Source organism: Onychomys torridus, chromosome 4 (assembly GCF_903995425.1).
Source record: "Onychomys torridus chromosome 4, mOncTor1.1, whole genome shotgun sequence".
NCBI lineage: Eukaryota > Metazoa > Chordata > Mammalia > Rodentia > Cricetidae > Onychomys > Onychomys torridus.
In genome coordinates this window covers 115444752-115463899 of record NC_050446.1, presented here as the reverse complement: position 1 = coordinate 115463899, position 19148 = coordinate 115444752, and the positions used below count along the sequence as shown (strand labels likewise).

At 44.4% G+C, this 19148-nt stretch overlaps 1 protein-coding gene across 7 annotated transcripts in view; it reads left to right on the top strand.

The window, feature by feature from the left end:
- Ncoa3 (nuclear receptor coactivator 3) overlaps positions 1-19148 on the top strand; it is a 94824-nt gene that overhangs the window by 62594 nt on the left and 13082 nt on the right. For 3 of the 7 annotated variants that reach the window (XM_036185678.1, XM_036185676.1, XM_036185677.1), the window contains 15 exons: positions 2875-2978; positions 3209-3381; positions 3819-3919; positions 5603-5777; positions 7086-7271; positions 7385-7486; positions 9915-10055; positions 10307-10454; positions 11730-12103; positions 12204-13072; positions 14566-14701; positions 16454-16648; positions 16986-17252; positions 17350-17476; positions 18841-19024. In XM_036185678.1, coding sequence (XP_036041571.1) covers positions 2893-2978; positions 3209-3381; positions 3819-3919; positions 5603-5777; positions 7086-7271; positions 7385-7486; positions 9915-10055; positions 10307-10454; positions 11730-12103; positions 12204-13072; positions 14566-14701; positions 16454-16648; positions 16986-17252; positions 17350-17476; positions 18841-19024 — 3264 coding nt within the window. In that variant the 5' untranslated portion in view covers positions 2875-2892. The remainder of the gene's footprint in view (positions 1-2874; positions 2979-3208; positions 3382-3818; positions 3920-5602; positions 5778-7085; positions 7272-7384; positions 7487-9914; positions 10056-10306; positions 10455-11729; positions 12104-12203; positions 13073-14565; positions 14702-16453; positions 16649-16985; positions 17253-17349; positions 17477-18840; positions 19025-19148) is intronic. The other 4 variants (XM_036185680.1, XM_036185679.1, XM_036185681.1 and 1 more) reach the window with 3 other exon arrangements.

The window sequence follows — 19148 nt, the reverse complement described above, 5'->3', positions numbered from 1 at the left end:
ACAACGTGTGGGTCCCAGCAATGGATCTCAGGTTTCTAGGGACAGAGGCAAGAGCCTATACCCTCTGAGCTCTCACCCTGTTCCTGTTGGTCAAGGAGTGCTTCTGGGCCCTTGTTCTTCTAGCTAGTTTACAAGCCTTTTCTCTTGTCTGAACCCAGAGATAACAAAAAAGGAAGTTGGTTATTGTGAAGCCACACACAAAACTGTAATGTTAGTCCTTGTGTTTGGCATGACTCCACTGATGTTCATTTCCTGCTGTGTACTTGGTGGATGCATGCGCTGCAGCAAGTGCCAAGCTTGGCTGCGACCTCTAGAAAGGTGGGCTGTGTTTGCATCCATTTTTGTAGTCTCTTTCAGATTCTTTTTGTTTTTATGTTTTTGTTTTTTCAAGACAAGGATCAGAGAGATGGCTCAGCGGTTAAGAGCACTGCTTGCTCTTCCAAAGGTCCTGAGTTCAATACCCATGGCTCACAACCATGGCACTCATCTGTAATGAGATCTGGTACCCTCTTCTGGCCCACAGCCATATATGCAGGCAGAACATTGTATACATAATAAATAAATAAATCTTAAAAAAAAAAAAAAGACAGGATTCTGTTTATAACAGTCCTGGCTGTCCTGGAACTCACTTTGTAGACCAGATTGGCCTCGAACTCAATTGAGATCTGCCTGCCTCTGCCTCCTGAGTGCTGGGATTAAAGGCGTGCACCACCACTGCCTGGTTCAGATTCTTGTTTAGTTTGAATTTTGTTACAGATGATCCTTCTGAGTGACACAAGATTGGATTTTGACAGCACGAGAAGGCGTTCGTTCTAAGCTGCTTTTCTGCTATCTGTGGCAAATATGAACTCTCCATTTTGTGCTGTGCACCAGTTTATATTTCATAGCAAGGTTGGACCTAGTGTGCTGAATACAGATCAGACCTTGGCTTCCAGTTGAAGAGCTGCTTTTCACTGGTAGTTCTCCATGCAGGTGGTAGCTTCAGCCCATGTTAACCCAGGAAACCACTACACAGAATCTGGACTAAATTAAGTGAGAACAAGTATGCTCAGTGCATAGTTTGCTGTTCAATCTAGAAATGCTCTTTGGACAAAGTACCTGAGAAGCCAAGTCTGTATGTAATGCAACTAGATTTGCAGTAGTTCTGTCTTTGACAGAACCAGACCTCGCTGTTTCCCACTAGTGTGTGCTCATCAGCATGATGCTGTAGTCTGACATTCCTGATTAAACCTTGTGAGGATTCAAAGGTGTGTGACTGTGGGCGTGAGGCCTTATGCTTGTAGTCTCTGTGCAACGAGGCCCTGTCTCAACAAACATGACCTACATATTTTAAGTTTGACCATGTGTGGGTTGTTTTGTTTTTTGTTTTTTGTTTTTTTAAATTTCTGGTAGTATTGTGCCACCTAGTGGACGTATGTCCTGCAGACTGACTGGCTAAATGCTAGCCGCATTTTAACATTAGAGACTTTAGTGATTGTTCTGTTCAAGCAAGAGTTTATTACACATGAAAGCTTAGTAAGTGAGACTTAATAGAACCTCACATTATAAGCTCAAAAAGAAATATCCTGTGTTTAACTTAACCAAGATATATCATTTTCCCCATCACTTAGTATGTACATAATTGTTGCTGTGTGGCTTATGGCAACCCATGTCATGTAAGAGTTTGTCTGGATTTATACCCATGCTTTAAGTAGAATGTATGGAGTTTTTTAATTTTAATTTTAATTTTTTTATTTTATTTTATTTTTTTTTGGTTTTTTGAGACAGGGTTTCTCTGTAGCTTTGGAGTCTGTCCTGGACTAGCTTTGTAGACCAGGCTGGCCTGGAACTCACAGAGATCCACCTGCCTCTTCCTCCTGAGTGCTGGGATTAAAGGCATGCGCCACCACTGCCCGGCCAAATGTATGGAGTTTTACAATAATGTTATATAGCCTAGGTTTATTTGGACTTAGAAGAAGAACATTAGGTCATAAATATTAGAGAAATAATCCACTGGACAGAAATGCTACCTAGAAAGAGAGCCTGTGGATTGGAGGATGGGTCAGTGGTTAGGAGCATTGACTGCTTGGTCAGAGGTCCCAGGTTCAGTTCTCAGCACACCCATATGGTAAATCATAACATCCAGCTCCACGGCATTGACACCCTTTTTTTGGCCTCAGTGGGCACTGTATACACATGGTGCAGGCAAAACACTCATACACAGGAAATAAAATTAAACATTAAAAAAAAATCTGTGTAGTCTAGTCTGGGCTCAGCACTTGAAGAGTTTTTGGTTTTTTGAGACAGGGTTTCTCTGTGTAGATGTGTCTGTCCTGGAACTTGCTCTGTAGCCCAGGCTGGCCTTGAGCTCACAGAGACCCACCTGCTTCTGCCTCCTAAGTGCTGGGACTAAAGGCGTGTACCACCACCACCCAGTTTGAAGAGTTCTTACCAAACCACAGGATAAGCTTTTAGCTATGTTCTGCTTGGATATAAATAAAATTTAAAATTTTATCAAGATTGGTATCTTGATAGTCTCTTATTAAATATAATTTATTTTGTGATATGTATGTTGTGTTGACATAGGGTCTTACTCTGTGGTCCTTACTGACTTCAGGTGTCTTAGGTTAGGTTTCTAAACTACCACACCAGGCTTGCCCAGAACTCTTAATCTTCTTGTCTCAGCCTTCTGAGTGCTGTGGTTACAGGTTTTCACCACCATGCCCAGCATGATTACAGTGCAGCTAAGCACTGAGCTTGTGTGAACACATTCATCCATAACAAGTACACCGAGAAAGGACATTTGGACCACACAGGGTGCAGCCATTCTTTCACATGACACCTTCATAGAAAATGAATGCTTTACTGCTTGTCTCGTTATGTCTTCTTTCTTAGTTGCGGTCTGTGTTCAAGATGAGTGGACTAGGTGAAAGCTCCTCGGATCCGCTGGCCACTGAGTCTCGAAAACGCAAATTGCCTTGTGATGCTCCAGGACAGGGGTAGGTGATTTGTCTCCATTTTCCAGATGGAGGAACTGGGGTTGATTTTTCTCAAGGCCAGTGGCTAATCAGAGGTGGCATTGAACAAAGTTGCAGGAGTTTCTACAATGTATGCTTTTGCACTGCCACATATCGACTGTTCTTGTTGGCTGAGTTGAATTTGTTTCCACATGGTGTTGCTTGAAGCTTTCTTGAGAGGTGTGAGTTGTGGCTTTTCTCCCTCTTTCCAGTCTTGCCTACAGTGGTGAAAAGTGGAGACGGGAGCAGGAGAGCAAATACATAGAAGAACTGGCTGAGCTGATATCTGCAAATCTTAGCGATATTGATACTTTCAACGTCAAACCAGATAAATGTGCGATTTTAAAGGAAACAGTAAGACAGATACGTCAAATAAAAGAGCAAGGTACTACAGAGTCACTTACCCCCACCACCCCCCATGTTGGATCAGGGGATTGAATAGGGCCTCATTTGGGCTAAGTAAGAGTCACCCCAAGGTCCTGGGCGTTGACCAGCTTTGCTTTTTAGGAAACAATTAACAGATAATTGGCAGCCGGCCAGTGTTCCTCACCATGCCAAGTGCTGGTAGGAGGGAGCTGGGGCCAAAAGACAAGCACCTTATCAGAAAGGGGAACCAGGAAGCTTAATATTTTTATGTTGTGGCATTCTCTTATCAGGCTGTGTGTGTTCGGCAAGTATGTATGTGTATGTGCTACCTATCCAGCAGAGTGAGTGTGTGTGCGTGTGTGTGCACGTGTGTGTGCGCGCGCGCATGTGCACTTCTGCTCATGCATGCGCTGAGGTAGGTGCTGCTCACCACAATGCTTCCTTCTGTGTCTTCAGGAAAAACTATTTCCAGTGATGATGATGTTCAGAAAGCTGATGTGTCTTCTACAGGACAGGGGGTCATTGATAAAGATTCTTTAGGACCGCTTTTACTACAGGTAGGTGTGAAGATTGTAGCTGTCCAAAGCATGTTGTACTTGGTTGTTTCACCATGTGAGATACATATATGTATATTTGTGGTAGATATAGGGGGTATTGGAGACAAGAACATAGCTTTGTGTTCTTATAGCAATCACAAAATACCCTTGCTGACACTATATAGTTCTGAAAAATAACACACACACACACACACACACACACACACACACACACACACACACACACACACACACACACACACACACACACACTTGTTCCTGAGGAAGAGTAGCTTACAGGTCATCAGTATCCAGAGGTGCTACTTGGTGTATTTTAGTTCAGACCCTTTTGTGGATTTTCCCATGATGCTTGTACAGAACACTGGCAACTTTTTCTTTTTCATGCTTGAGATTGAATGAAGGGCCTCACATGCTAGGTGACCATAGCAGGCAAGCAAGCATGTTACCACCACGGGGCACCCTCAGCCCTCAGCTCTGTATTTTTGAAGAATTTTATTCATGGTGCTGGGGAGGGAGCCCAGGGCCTCATGCATGCTAGGCAAGTGCTCTATGATGGAGCTGCACCCAGCTTGTGAGGCAATTTCAAACATTAAACATGTGCATGTTTTTAAAGTAATTGCCTTGAGAAGAGCTGATTAACCATGGCGCAGTGCTACTTCAGGCCGGCGGGCGCTTCAGCAAGTTTACTTGACAACTGGTCTTTCTTTCAGTGAGTCATTTCAACTACTTCTGTGTTCATTCATTGTAAAGTTCTTTACACGCTTGTTCAGGAACAGTATGGTAATTCCTTTAGTTTAACTGGGGAGCACTAAGGGTCTCAAAACACCTAGATTTTTTTTTTTTTGGACCAGGTGTAATGCTAGCCCAGGCTGTCTTTGAATTTGGTATGATAGCATAGGGTGGCCTCAACTCCTTCCTGTACCTTCTTCCTTCACTTCCTGAATGTTGGGGTTAAAGGTGTATGCTCTTCATGCCCTGACACCCCCCCCCCCTTTTTTTTTGTTTTCAAGACAGGGTTTCTCTGTGTAGTTTTGGTACCTGTCTGTAGCCCAGGCTGGCCTCAAACTCACAGAGATCCGCCTGTCTCTGCCTCCTGAGTGCTAGGATCAAAGGCGTGTGCCACACCACCTGGCTTCCTTCTATCTCTCTCTCTTTCTCTCTCTCTCTCTCATAAAATTCTTTTTAAACTTTGAAATCATGCTAATGTTAACAGAAGTGATAGTTTGTAGTTCACTCTAATTATTAGGCTAGCATCGTTTTTCCCCCCCTTCAAGTTCTATTAACAAAGAAGGTTGTAGTCTTGATCTGCTAAGCCTGCAGTGACAGGATAATCCAGAGAGTTTCTCAGACAACAGGAGCTTATTTCTTCAGTTTTGAAGACTGGAGTCCAAGATCAGGGTGTGTTGGCAGGGTTGGCTTCTCCTGAGTCCTCCTTGACTTGTTACCATGCCTTAGAATGGCCTTGTTCTCTGAGTATGTATCCCCAGTGTCCTGTTATCTGTCTTGAAGACACCAGTTATATTGAGTTGGGTCTCTTTTAATACTTGCTGATTCTTTAAAGACTCTGTTCCCAACTGTAACCCTGACCCTTGCAAAAAAAAAGGGGGGGGAAGGGCTTTAATGCTTTGGGGGGCACAGGGGTACACTTTTCATAGTAGTCTGTATTTACACGTCCCACTGCAGGCACTGGATGGTTTTCTGTTTGTGGTGAATCGCGATGGCAACATTGTATTTGTGTCAGAAAATGTCACACAGTATCTGCAGTACAAGCAAGAAGACCTGGTTAACACAAGTGTCTACAGCATCTTACATGAGCAAGACCGGAAGGACTTCCTTAAACACTTGCCCAAATCCACAGGTGGGCTCTTTGTTTTGTATTTTGTTTGAGTGAGTGAGTGAATGAGTGAGTGAGAGTGTGTGTGTGTGTGTGTGTGTGTGTGTGTGTGTGTGTGTGTGTGTGAGAGAGAGAGAGAGAGAGAGAGACAGACAGACAGACAGACAGACATAGGGTCTCACTGTGTGGTCCAGGCTAGCCTTGAACTCATGATCCTCCTGTTTTCCTCTCATGTGCTGGATTATAGATGTGTGCTGCCATATCTGGCTACAATGATTGCATATAAATAAGTTTAATTTTTTCATACTTATTTCTTAAGAAATTGAATGTGCTTTTTAGGAAGCTAGGAACTGAGACTTAACAAGTGATTGCCAGCAACATTTTAAAGTTTTTTCCTGGGGCCTAAATGTCCATTGGGGCTTCTGGTGAGGCTGAACTTATTCAGATATCTTCATTGTCATTCTGAAATGTCAGTATGTAGATGACACCACTTGGGAGTTTGTGTGGTGATAAAACATAGCTGGATTCTGTTCTTCTGTTGTTTGCATAGGGTCTCATGTGTTACCCAGGGTGCTCTCCAGTCCTCTTTTTTCAACCTTTTTAGAAGCCAGGCCAGCAGCAGCATGCCCTACACACTCTGTTTATAGCTTGGATCCTTGGTTTTTGTTTTTGTTTTGTTTTTTGTTTTTTCCTTTTCTATTTATTTACTTTAATTTTTATTTTGGTTTTTCGAGACAGGGTTTCTCTGTGTAGCAATCCTGGTTCTGAGATCCTTCTGCCTCTGCCTCCTAAGTACTGGTATTAAAGGAGTGTGCCACCACCACCAAGTCTTAAAGATTTAAAAAAAAAAAAACAAAACTTAATTGTGTATGTGTCTGTGTGAATGACTGCAGTGTGGTTGGAGGCCAGTAGAGGGCATTAGATCATCTGGAACTGGAGTTAATGGTGCTTGGGAGCTGCCTGATATGGATGCTGAGAACCAGACTCTGGTCCTCAGGAAGAGCAATAACTATTTTTAACCACTGGGCCATCCCTCTAGCTTGAATTTTTAAAAATTTTGTGTGTCTGATGAGTGTTTTGCCTGTGTTATATATGTGCTTCATATGTGAAGATGAGGGCATCAGATCCCTTGGAATTAGAGTTATGGGTGACTGTGAGCCTTCATGTAGTGCTGGGAACTAAACCCAGGACCTCTGCAAAGAATAATAGATGCTCTTAACTGCTAAGCCATCCCTCCAGCCTCAACCCTAGCTTGGATTCTTGATGATTTTTACCTGGCTTATAAAAAATAATTTCAATTTGTTTTCAAATTTTAATTTTTCCCCCCAAAAGCTAATGGAGTTTCTTGGACTAACGAGACCCAGAGACAAAAGAGCCATACATTTAATTGTCGTATGTTGATGAAAACACACGACATTTTGGAAGACATGAATGCCAGTCCTGAAACTCGCCAGAGATATGAAACAATGCAATGCTTCGCCCTGTCCCAGCCCCGAGCTGTGCTGGAAGAAGGGGAAGGTAAGAGCTGGGGACGCACTGTCTATCCCAACTCTTCTCACTGATGCTGTGTCCTTGCTCACCTGTTGAACATGTGTAAAAGTGAGTGTAATCTGACCGTTTGCTCCTTGTAGACTTGCAGTGCTGTATGATCTGTGTGGCACGCCGAGTAACTACAGGGGAAAGGGCGTTCCCATCGAGTCCTGAGAGCTTTATTACCAGGCATGACCTTTCAGGTAAACGAGCCTTGTGTACCTTCTCTTGGAAACTGTTGTAAAACTTTCCTGTTCTTGTAGGTTCTGTGTGTGCCTGAGTGTGTGAGCCTGTCAGAGGAAACTCTTCTACCACGTGCTCCAAGCATGAGGCAGGTCATCAGTAAGCACTTTCCCTGCTGAGGGCCAGCTTTCACCTGAGCCTGCGCTTACTCTATAAAGAGTCCCACGAACAACCTTGGCAATTGAACATAGTTGGTACTTAAAACTCCCCAAAATAAAAGATAAATGTAAAGGCACTGGCCCCCTTTTCAGATAGCACCACCTCCTCCCCCCTCTTCTCTCCTCATTGGTTTGTTTTTGTTTTTCCAGACAGGGTCTCTTTGTGTAGCCCTGGCTGTCCTGGAACTCTGTAAATCTCAGAGAACTGACTGCCTCTGCCTCCCTAGTGCTGGGACTAAAGGTGTGTTCCATCACTGCCAGGCCAGATAGCACTTTCCAAAAACATTGATTTATGGAACTAGAGAGATGGCTCAGGGATTAAGAGTACTTCCTGCTTTTCCAAAGGACTCAGGTTCAGTTCCCAGCACCCATGCAGGGCAGATTACCACCTGTAATTCCAGCTCCAGGGAATCCAGTGCCCTTTTCTGGCCTCTGGGTACTTGCACAAACATGGCATACATCCACACACATACATACACATAGAACATAAAAAAAAAAAATTAAAACTATGAAAGAAAAATTCATCCTTCCATTCACACATACAATACAGTGTGTGTGCACATGTCCCGTACTATAGCTGGGAGGTCTGGGGACAGTGTAGAGGAAGTATTGTGTGCTCTCCACCATGTAGGTCCTGGGTATCAGCCTCAGATCATCAGGATTAGTGCCAGTGTGCCTTTACATGCTGAGCTGTTTCTCCAGCCCCCAAAATAGCGTTTTGTGTGAGAATTTAGTATTTCTTTTCTGTAACTTCAAACCCATTTGCTATACTGATATGTTTTCAAAAATACGTGAATTTCTAATAATGAGGGTAATTTATGTTTTTTGTTATTTATTTTTCATGTAGTTAAGTTTTGCCTAAATGTATGTCTGTGCACTATGGTGTGCCTGGTGCCTCTGAGGCCATAAGATGACATTGGATCTCAGAACTGGGGTTATAATGGTTATAAGCTGCCATGTGTAGGTGTTGGAACCCAGCCTGTGTTCCTCAAGGGCAGTCACTTTTCACCTCTGAGCCATCTCTCCAGCCTGGAGAGTAAATCTTGTTATAAACATGAGGTTAGGTTTTCTTCTATCTACTTTAAAAAAAAATTTCTTTTTAAAAAGGCAGGACCTCAGAATGGAACCCCTGTTGACCTGGAACTCGTATTTAGAACTCCTATATCAGTCTCCTGAGTGCTGGGATCCCAGCTTTGATCTGTTCATTTTTGGTTATTTGCTCCTTGCTGTCCACCTCAATTACTTTGTTGTGAGTGCTTTGCCTGCATGTAGAATGAAGTGTTGGATCTGCTGTGAGTAGAGCTACAGAGGGCTGTAAACTTCCATGTATGTGGGTGCTTGGAAACTGGGTCCTCTTCAAGAGCAGCCAGTGCTCTTAGCAACTTTCTAGACATCACCCCGCTCCCTACCCCCCTGCTTATTTTTAAATTTTTTTCAAGGCAGGGTTTCTCTGTGCAGTTTTGGTGCCTCTCCTGGATCTTGCTCTGTAGACTAGGCTGGCCTTGAACTCACAGAGATCCACCTGGCTCTGCCTGGGATTAAAGCCATATGCCATCACCGCCCGGCTTACATCCCCATTTTTAAAGACTCATTGAACCTAATGCCTCTAGGCAGGCTGGCCAGCCTCTGAGCTTTCTTTCTCTGCCTGCTCAGTTCTCAGATTACAAGTTTGCAACACTCCACCTAGCTTCCTTTTGGGGTGCTGAGAATTGAATGTGGGTCTTCATGACACTTTAGTGACTGAGCTGTCTGTCGCGTTGTCCCAGGGACATAAATTTTTATTTGTTATTTGGTCTTTCAGAATCAGTCCCTTCTTGAGTGCTTACTCTCTCTGTCTCTCTTTGATTGACGAGTTGTCTTATTTTCTCCTAAATCACACTAAGTATAGCTAAATAAAGTTTCTTCAAGCACTTTAGGGACTTGTATTTAAAAACAAAACTCATTTCACCCCAGACTTTCCTGACTGCAAAGGCAGCTCCTGTTCATTATAAAATTGCATCAAGAACAGTGGCATGCTTCTTACTGTTTCCCCTAGAACCAGATGGAGTACATATACTGTTCTGTTCCATAGCGGGACATGCAGACTGTTATCAGCTTCCTGCTGTGTTTCAAGGATGGAAGGCAGAGCTGAGATTCAACTCCTTTATCTCACTCTTAAGTTCTAGTCAGAGCTAAGCAGCAGTAGGTACATGTGGGCAGGGTTGAAATCTTTTGGTTTTATTTTTAATAGGAAAGGTTGTCAATATAGATACAAACTCACTTAGATCTTCCATGAGGCCTGGCTTTGAAGATACCATCCGAAGATGTATCCAGAAATTCTTCAGTATGAATGATGGGCAGTCATGGTCCCAGAAGCGTCACTATCAAGAAGGTAAAGGCATTTGGAGTTGATCTTGGTGCTGGTGTTGAAGCTGTAAAACACTCACTGTGTGGACAGCACTTGTCCTGATATCTGGTGGTTTGGGAGAGGGAATGATTTTTGAGCATAGCTGATTTATATTATATACAAGCATGTCCACATGGCTTATAAAACTTGGTAATTGAAGCACAATTCCTTTCTGTCTGTTTCTGTATGATTGGTTTAGTCTCAGATACCAGTAACAATATGGGTTTCCCCAATAGCTTATATTCATGGCCATGCAGAGACCCCCGTATATCGATTCTCATTGGCGGATGGAACTATTGTGAGTGCGCAGACAAAAAGCAAACTCTTCCGAAATCCTGTAACGAATGATCGTCATGGCTTCGTCTCGACCCACTTTCTTCAGAGGTGATGACACTAAGTGCACCCATGTCCTCAGGATGCTTTGCTATTGATATGCAAAGGGAGAAAAGTCAGGAAGTTGTTGGATTTGGTGGTTTGTTTAGATTCTCAGATGTTTTCTTTAAGGTTCTATTATTTATCTAAAGTTAACATTTTCCACTAAATAATTGCCTCCTGGGTAAGGCTGGGGTGTGGGGCATAGGGTAAAGGTTGTGGTATTTTTGGATAATAGTGGATACCTTGCTACCTTTTATTTCTAGTGATGTATTTATAAAATAAAGGTCAATAACTATTGCTGTTAGTTAACTGCATAGAAAGGAAGAAAATCTATTCATTGATTGTGTGGGCAGCTGTAGTGAATCCTCAGAGGCTCCAGATACCATGGGTATTAGAGCCACTCACTATCTCTCCCTCATTTAAACTGTTAGGGGTTAGAGATATAGCTCAGCTGGCAAAATGCTTGCCTTGCCTGAAGCCCCAGGTTCGATTCCTAGCATAGTGTGATGTGAACTGGGTATGGTGATGGACTCCTGTGATTCCCAGCACTTGAGGGTGGAGGCGGGAAGATAAGTTTAAGAGAAGCTTTGGCTTCATAGTGAAATCAAAGCTACCTTAGGCTGCATGAGACCCACTTCAAAACAAACAAACAAACAACAACAAGAAACCCAAACAACACCCAAACTCAGGCCTAGTGGTATAGACTTGTAACCCTAGCTTCATGGGAGGCTGAGGCTGCAGGATCTCAAATTCTGACTGAGTTAATGAATGATTTCAAGGCCAGCCTTGGTAACTTAGTGAGATCCTGTCTCAAAATAATAAGTGGATTTTGGGGAAAAACAAACAACAAACAACAACAAGAACAACAACAAAACAGGACAAGTAGGGGCTAGAGAGATGGCTCAGTTATTTATGAGATGGCTCAGACCAGTTATTCTCACAGAGGACCAGATTCTTAGCACCCATATGGTGGCTCACAACTATCTGTAACTCTAGTTCCAGGGGATTGATGCCTTCTGACCTCCACGAGCCCTAGGCATGCATATGGTGAAATTGCACATATGCACACAAAATACCAATACACATAAAATTAAATAAACCTAAAAACTAAAAAAGCACGGCAAAGTATTGCTGGCTTGCCATGGTGATGAGCACCAAGTTGGTCCTGGAGTGATGCCAGTGTGTGCTCCTGGGCAGTTCTCTCCCTCTAGCTTCCTTCCCTTTGTACCTTTCCTGTATGCATTGCTGCAGGTTTTCAAGTCAAAACCTATGTGTTTTTTGCAGAGAACAGAATGGGTATAGACCAAACCCAAATTCTGTAGGACAAGGCATCCGACCTGCAGCAGGGTGTGGCGTGAGCATGTCTCCCAATCAGAGTGTCCAGACACTGGGCAGCAGGACCTATGGTGTGGCGGACCCCAGCAACTCCGGGCAGATAGGTGGAGCTAGGTATGGGCCTTCCAGTAGCATAGCCTCCCTGACCCCAGGACAAAGCCTGCAGTCACCGTCTTCCTACCAGAATAGCAGCTATGGGCTCAACATGAGCAGCCCCCCGCATGGCAGTCCTGGTCTTGGCCCCAGCCAACAAAACATCATGATCTCTCCTCGGAATCGTGGGAGCCCGAAGATGGCCTCACACCAGTTCTCTCCCGTTGCAGGTAGCCACAGCAGCATTTTGTTGTTCTTTGTACTAGGAGCTTTGAAGTTGTTTTCTTAGCATGTCTGACTGTCTCTCTCCTGGTCTTTCTCCACATGCAGGTTTGCATTCTCCTATGGGATCTGCTGGCACTCCAGGGAGTCACAGCTTTTCCAGCAGCTCCCTCAGTGCCTTGCAAGCCATCAGTGAGGGTGTGGGCACTTCTCTCTTATCCACTCTGTCTTCACCAGGCCCCAAACTGGATAACTCTCCCAACATGACTATCAATCAGCCAAGTAAAGTGAGCAGGCAGGACTCTAAGAGCCCCCTAAGCTTGTACTGTGAACAGAATGCAGTGGAGAGTTCAGTGTGTCAGTCAAACAGCAGAGAGCACCCCGGTGACAAAGAGAGCAAGGAGAGCAGTGGGGAGGGGCCGGAGACTCAGAGGGGTCCCCTGGAAAGCAAAGGCCACAAGAAACTGCTGCAGCTACTCACATGCTCCTCTGATGACCGAGGCCGTTCCTCCTTGACCAACTCCCCCCTGGATTCAAATTGCAAAGACTCTTCCATTAGTGCCACCAGCCCCTCTGGAGTGTCCTCCTCCACATCAGGAGCAGTGTCCTCCACTTCCAATGTGCATGGGTCTCTGCTGCAAGAGAAGCACCGGATTTTGCATAAGCTGTTGCAGAATGGCAACTCACCAGCGGAAGTTGCGAAGATCACGGCAGAAGCCACTGGGAAAGACACTAGCAGTTCTGCTTCCTGTGGAGAAGGGAATGTCAGGCAGGAGCAGCTGAGTCCCAAGAAGAAGGAGAATAATGCTCTTCTCAGATACCTGCTGGACAGGGACGACCCCAGTGATGCCCTTGCCAAAGAGCTGCAGCCCCAAGCAGATGGTGGCGACAGTAGGCTGAGTCAGTGCAGTAGCCCCACCAATCCCAGCTCCAGCCAAGACAAGGACTCCAAAGTGAAGACGGAGACGAGGGAGGAGGTGAGGGCTCTGCTCAGCTCTTTGTCTTGTTTCTTTTCCATGTTGTAAACAGAATGTGGCAACACCATCTACTGTTAGTTTTAAATTTAAGGACAGCCTTAAGCTTGTGTTTATTATAGTAGCATTTATTATAGGGAGGGTGTGAGTGTGAAGGACAGAGGATGTGTATGAGAGAAGGAGTGGAGAATGAAAGAGAGGGTGTGAGTATCTGTGAGGGAGAGGGTTTGAGTGTCTGTGGTTATGAGACTGTGTGAGTAAGAGTCTGTGAGCGTGAGTGCAAGAGTGTGTGTGAGGGTCTAAAGTCTGTGTGATCGTGGCTGTATGAATGTATGTGTGTCTGAGCGAATGTGTGTGAGAGTGTCTGTGAGCGCTTGTGTGTGTGTGTGTGTGTGTGTGTGTGTGTGTGTGTGTGTGTGTGTGTGTATGGGGGTTGGTGCAGCATGCACAGCACGCCTGTGGCAGTCAGAGGAGTCTTTAGAAGGAGTCGGTTCTTTCTCTCCCAGTGTGGGCCTGGAGATTGAACTCAGGTTGTCAGGTGTGCAGACCAGCTCCTTCACCTGCTGATTTATATCTTGTCATATAAATAAGTCTAGAGAAGCCAGCTTTTTGTGGAAGTGGTTGTGTTGGAGTGGGAAGCTGGAGTTGTTAAGGACACAGTGGACATTATTATTAGGGAAGTTGGATTTAGCATCATAGTTTTCCCCTTGAGTCAGTTTGTGCATATGAACACATTGTATATGAGCTTCTTGTGAATTTGAGAAAGTTCCTTCTTCCCTCCTTCCCTCCCTCTGTCCCTCCTTCTCTCCCTCCCTTCCCCCCCCTACCCCCCCCCCCCCCCAATCCCCTCGGCGTGCCTGGGAATGCCTTGTGAGATACCACTTACCAGTACATTTTACAAAGTTATGTGGCCATGCAGGTTTCTACCAGCTCTTGACCCTTCCTCAGTGACCTGTGGTGGCAAAATAGTGTCAGAGCAAAAAGTGCTGTCTTGGTGAGCAGCACCCAGTGATTTATTATAGCGGCTAAACTGCAGTGGAGAGAGAGAGAGAGAGAGAGAGAGAGAGAGAGAGAGGGAGAGATGGGTGAGGTCAGAGGAAAGCAGCCTTTGATCTGAGCATTGTTAGTCAGAGATCCACTGTCAGTTGTTTGTTTTGAGAGAGGGAGAGAGAGGGTCTCAATTCACTGCCTTTCCTGGCTGTTACCCCAGAAGCTGTTGGATGGATGTGATATTTGAAGTATTATCTCAGGCTCAGAGTGAGGCACTTTATGCTATAGGTTTATTTCTTAGGGGTTCTGAGATCAGATTCTGAGGATCTATAGCGCCCTGTACATATCCTGGGACTGGAGTGCTGGGATTAAAAGTGTGAACTACATGCCCGATATCACTGCCGTGTTTCACTGGGTTCCTGTTTGTGGGTGTGTTTCTTTTGCTGATGCCTCAATAGCTGCATCTGGTATTCCATGCAGGGTAACTTGAAAAGGTTCATTTTCAGGTACCTGGAGACCTGGATAATCTAGATGCTATACTTGGTGATTTGACTGGTTCTGAGTTTTACAACAATCCTGTATCTACAAATGGCAGTCATCCAGGGACCAAACAGCAGATGTTTGCAGGACCAAGTTCTCTGGGTAAGGAAGAACCAGTTTTTCTTTTTTGAGGGGTGAAGTTGGGTGGAGGGGTTGCGACATGGTCTTTCTGAGAAGCCTAGGCTGGCCAAGGATTTATGCTCTTGATGCAGCCATGTCCCTGAATACCCTTCTAGCTTTTGTCTAGAAACTTCTCAGCACAGTTGCATGTTCTTACACCAAGACCAGGAATCACCAGTGCTTGGAACTTCAGAACACAACCTCTGCTTTTCTGGCTTCTTGAACTCACTGCTATTGTTTGTATTAGTTATGTCCCTGACCCCTCTTCCTTTTTAAAAATCACATCTAATTTCATTTTGTGTGTGAGCGTGCCCCATGTGTATGTGTGCTCATACAATAGCATATGTGTGGTCAAAGAAAGGTCAGGTTGTGGAAGCTGGTTTTCCCTTACACCGTGTGGGGCCTGGGGGTGGGGTGGAACCTACCTAGCGTTAGGCTTGGCAGCAAGTTCCTCGGCTGCCAGCTGTCTCACTTGGTCCCCCCTTCATCTTTCCCCTTCTAATCAATATACCAGGGGCCATGATACTTATTAGAGAATCCATATTTGGGTCCTGGGGCAGATGATGTTCTTTTTGGTTTTTCGAGACAGGGTTTCTCTGTGTAGCTTTGTGCCTTTCCTGGAACTTGCTTTGTAGCCCAGGCTGGCCTTGAACTCACAGAGATCCGCCTGCCTCTGCCTCCTGAGTGCTGGGATTAAAGGCATGTATCACCACCGCCCAGTTGGCAAATGATGTTCTTATACATAGAGAATTAGGTTAAAAGATTAAAACTGGATTAAATACTTGTCATTTTGGTGCTTACAGAATTTTGTTATTTAGCCATGAGAGGTTGCGCCGCTCTCTCTTCTCTTCTCTCTCTCTCTCTCTCTCTCTCTCTCTCTCTCTCTCCCCCCCCCCCCCCCCCCCCCCGCCAGTCTTTACAGGAATTCTGCCCTATTGTATGTTTACATCTTCTTTTATTAAGGATGTGTTACATTAGCTAAAAAGGAATACTATATAGCCATCTTATGGTAGTTCTTTTTACCTTCCACTTCCTCCCTCCCCTGTCTTTGTTTGTTCCTGTCTTCCCCCTCCTCCTCTCCTCTTGTCTTTGAGAAAGGGTATCTGTGTGTAGCCCTGGCCTTAACCACAGAGATCCATCTTCTCTGCTGCTCACATGCTGGGGCCAAAGGCATGGCTACCACAACTAGAAGGTGCCTCCCCACCCAACACACACACACACACACACACACACACACACACACACACACACACACACACACCAGTCTCACTGTTTCCACTTCATTGTGTCCTAAACTGAAATAGATAAAATAGATAATCTGGCAGTCAAAGAGGTTAAAAACATGGATGCACGTTTCTCTCCATCTTCTTCCTTGCTTTGTGTTACTGGGGATCTACATACAGGGCTTGGTGCAGCTAAACATGGGCCACTGAACCTAACTTCTCAGCTTGTGACTTGGCACTCCAACAGGAACATTGTGCCTGACCGTATTAGGCTACTGCTGAGTGCTGGCACGTCAGCCAACATGCAGATTATTGTTTGTACTTTATTTGGAGTTTGGGCTTTTTATTTCTTTTCTGTTTGTCATAACTTATTTCGTAAAAGATGGTAGTGTTTGTTTTTATGAGAAAGACTTTTGTGTGTGGCTTAGTGGTGTTTGTTTCTTGCACTTGATTATTTAAATATTGGGTCAGCAAGGGATATTAATGTGGTAAGCTTCTGTGTTCTCAACAGGTTTGCGAAGCCCACAGCCTGTGCAGCCCCTTCGTCCTCCATATAACCGAGCCATGTCTATAGATAGTCCTGTTTCTGTTGGCTCAGGTCCTCCAGTGAAGAATGGCAGTGCTTTTCCCATGTTACCAAAACAGCCCACACTGGCTGGGAATCCAAGAATGATGGATAGTCAGGAGAGTTATGGTGCCAGTATAGGTAGGTTATTTCTAAATGTAGCGATTTCCTTGAGAAGTACCTTTAAAATACAGAAAGCATTTAAACATTGAAATAAAGTAATATTGTTGAAATATTATTACTAATACAATGTTTCATGGGTGTCTTCCCTTTGTCTTGATTATTTAAACTCTCATTTGATTCAGGACTTTTGTAACCTGTAATGAATGTATGGGAGTAGTGGCGACTTTGTGGTCTTTGTGGTTGGCCAGCCCTGCTCTAAGGATGATAGTGCTCCATCCCAGCCACTGTTCTTTATATAAAATGGCTCTTCCTGTACATGAAGGGTAAGACCTGATGAGTTCTACTTCTTTTATAGGAGGACCAAACAGAAATGTTGCTGTGAATCAGACTTCTTCCTCAGGAGAGTGGGGCTTAGCTAACTCAAAGGCCAACAGAATGGAACCTATGGGATCGAGTCACTTGGGAAGAGCAGGAGACTACAGTGCCACTTTACCAAGACCTGCCATGGGGGCCTCAGTGCCCACGTTGCCTCTTCGTTCTAATAGAATACCAGGTGGAAGACCAACGTTGCAGCAGCAGCAGCAGCAGCAACAACAACAACAGCAGCAGATGCTTCAAATGAGTAAGCTGTCCATTTCAGTAAATGAAAATTTCATGTTTTATGGTAATTTTTGCTATTGGCTACTTTGAAAATTCATGCTCTGTTTTTGATCCTCCAGGAACTGGTGAGATTCCTATTGGAATGGGAGTCAACCCCTATGGCCAAGCAGCACCATCTAATCAACCTGGCTCCTGGCCAGAGGGCATGCTGTGTATGGAACAAGGTCCTCATGGGACTCAAAATAGGTAGGGCTTCATTTTGTGATGTGGGAAATGTTTGCATTGGATTTAAGAATCTGAGCAGGAACAATTCTGAAAGAGTATGTTGGAAATGTTATAGTTGACGGCCATCTGCTGAGGCAGCAAGCAGAGTCATCTGGGAGGGGAGGAGTAGACAGAATTATATAGTTCAGCCTTTAAGCCTTCCAAAGGGCCTTTCTGTGTGGTGATGCCTTTTGTAACAATAATACCCCAAGGAGAGGTATACATTAGCAGCAGTTGGTAAAGACATGTTCTCACTGCTTTGTAAGTGGTATTCTTCTGTGTCTCTGAAAATTAATTTAAAAATGTATATGGGTGTTTTACCTTCATATGTGTGTATGCATCCTGTGTGTGCAGTGCACATGGAGGCCAGAAGAGGGCATCCTCCTCTGCAACTGGAGTTATACATTGTTGTGAGCATCCATCTGAGTGTTGGGAACTGAACCCATAACTGCTGAGCCGTCTCTCCAGGTTTTTTTGTGCGTGTTTTTTTCGAGACTGGACTGACACACACAATTTTCTTAAGATGTGGGCAAGGGATGTTGCTTAGTGGTAGTTTATTAAACAAATTAAATAAAACACAGAATGAACTCTCAATCTTTTCTTTTCTTTTAAAAAAAAAAAATTAAAAGAAGGTACAATAGTTCACTCCTATCCCTAAAACTAAAATGTGTTGTTGTTTTTTTTTTTTTTTTAAATTATCTGTTGTTAAAGCTTATTTTCACTGTGTGTGGTGGCTCACTCCTTTAATCCCACCACTCACGGCAGGCAGAGGCAGGCGGATCTCTGTGAGTCTGAGGCCAGCCTGGTCTATGTATGGTGCAAGATCCAGGACAGCCAAGGCTGTTAATACAGAGAAATATTGCCTTGGACCCCCCTCCCCCATTCCCCACACACATTTTATAGTGGATATTTATTATATTGTATTGTATTGTATTATTTATTTATTTATTTAGGTTTTTCAAGACAGGGTTTCTCTGTGTAGTTTTAGTGCCTGTCCTGGATCTTTCTGTAGTCCAGGCTGGCCTCGAACTCACAGATCCACCTGGCTCTGCCTTCGGAGTGCTGGGGTTAAAGGTGTGTGCCACCATCACCCAGCTTATAGTGGTTATTTTTACTTTACTGTTAATGTGAGCATTGTATAAGTCTCTGCATTTAGCACTAAACAGGAGAGATTGATGGATGTGAGTTTGAAGGTAGACTAAGGATTTTGGCAAAACTCTCAGAAAATGTAAGCCTAAACAAAAACAAAGCGCACTGTTAAAACTTTTCTTTTGCTTTTTCTGTGGTCCTGGATGTGGGATGCAGTTCTCATCAACCCCAGTCCAGCAGCACTAAAGCTGACCCAGGTCTTTTTCTAGGCCTCTTCTTAGAAATCCTCTGGATGATCTGCTCGGGCCGCCTTCTAATGCAGAAGGCCAGAGTGATGAGCGAGCTCTGCTGGACCAGCTGCACACACTCCTGAGCAACACAGACGCCACAGGCCTGGAGGAGATCGACAGGGCCTTGGGCATCCCTGAGCTTGTGAATCAGGTGAGCTGCAGTTCATGTGGAAATGGAAGAGTGTGCCAATAAGTGTGTTTGTATTTGCAGAGTCATGAAGAAAGATACAGGCTTAGAACAGGACTCCCGTGTACCTTTGTATCACTCATGAGAA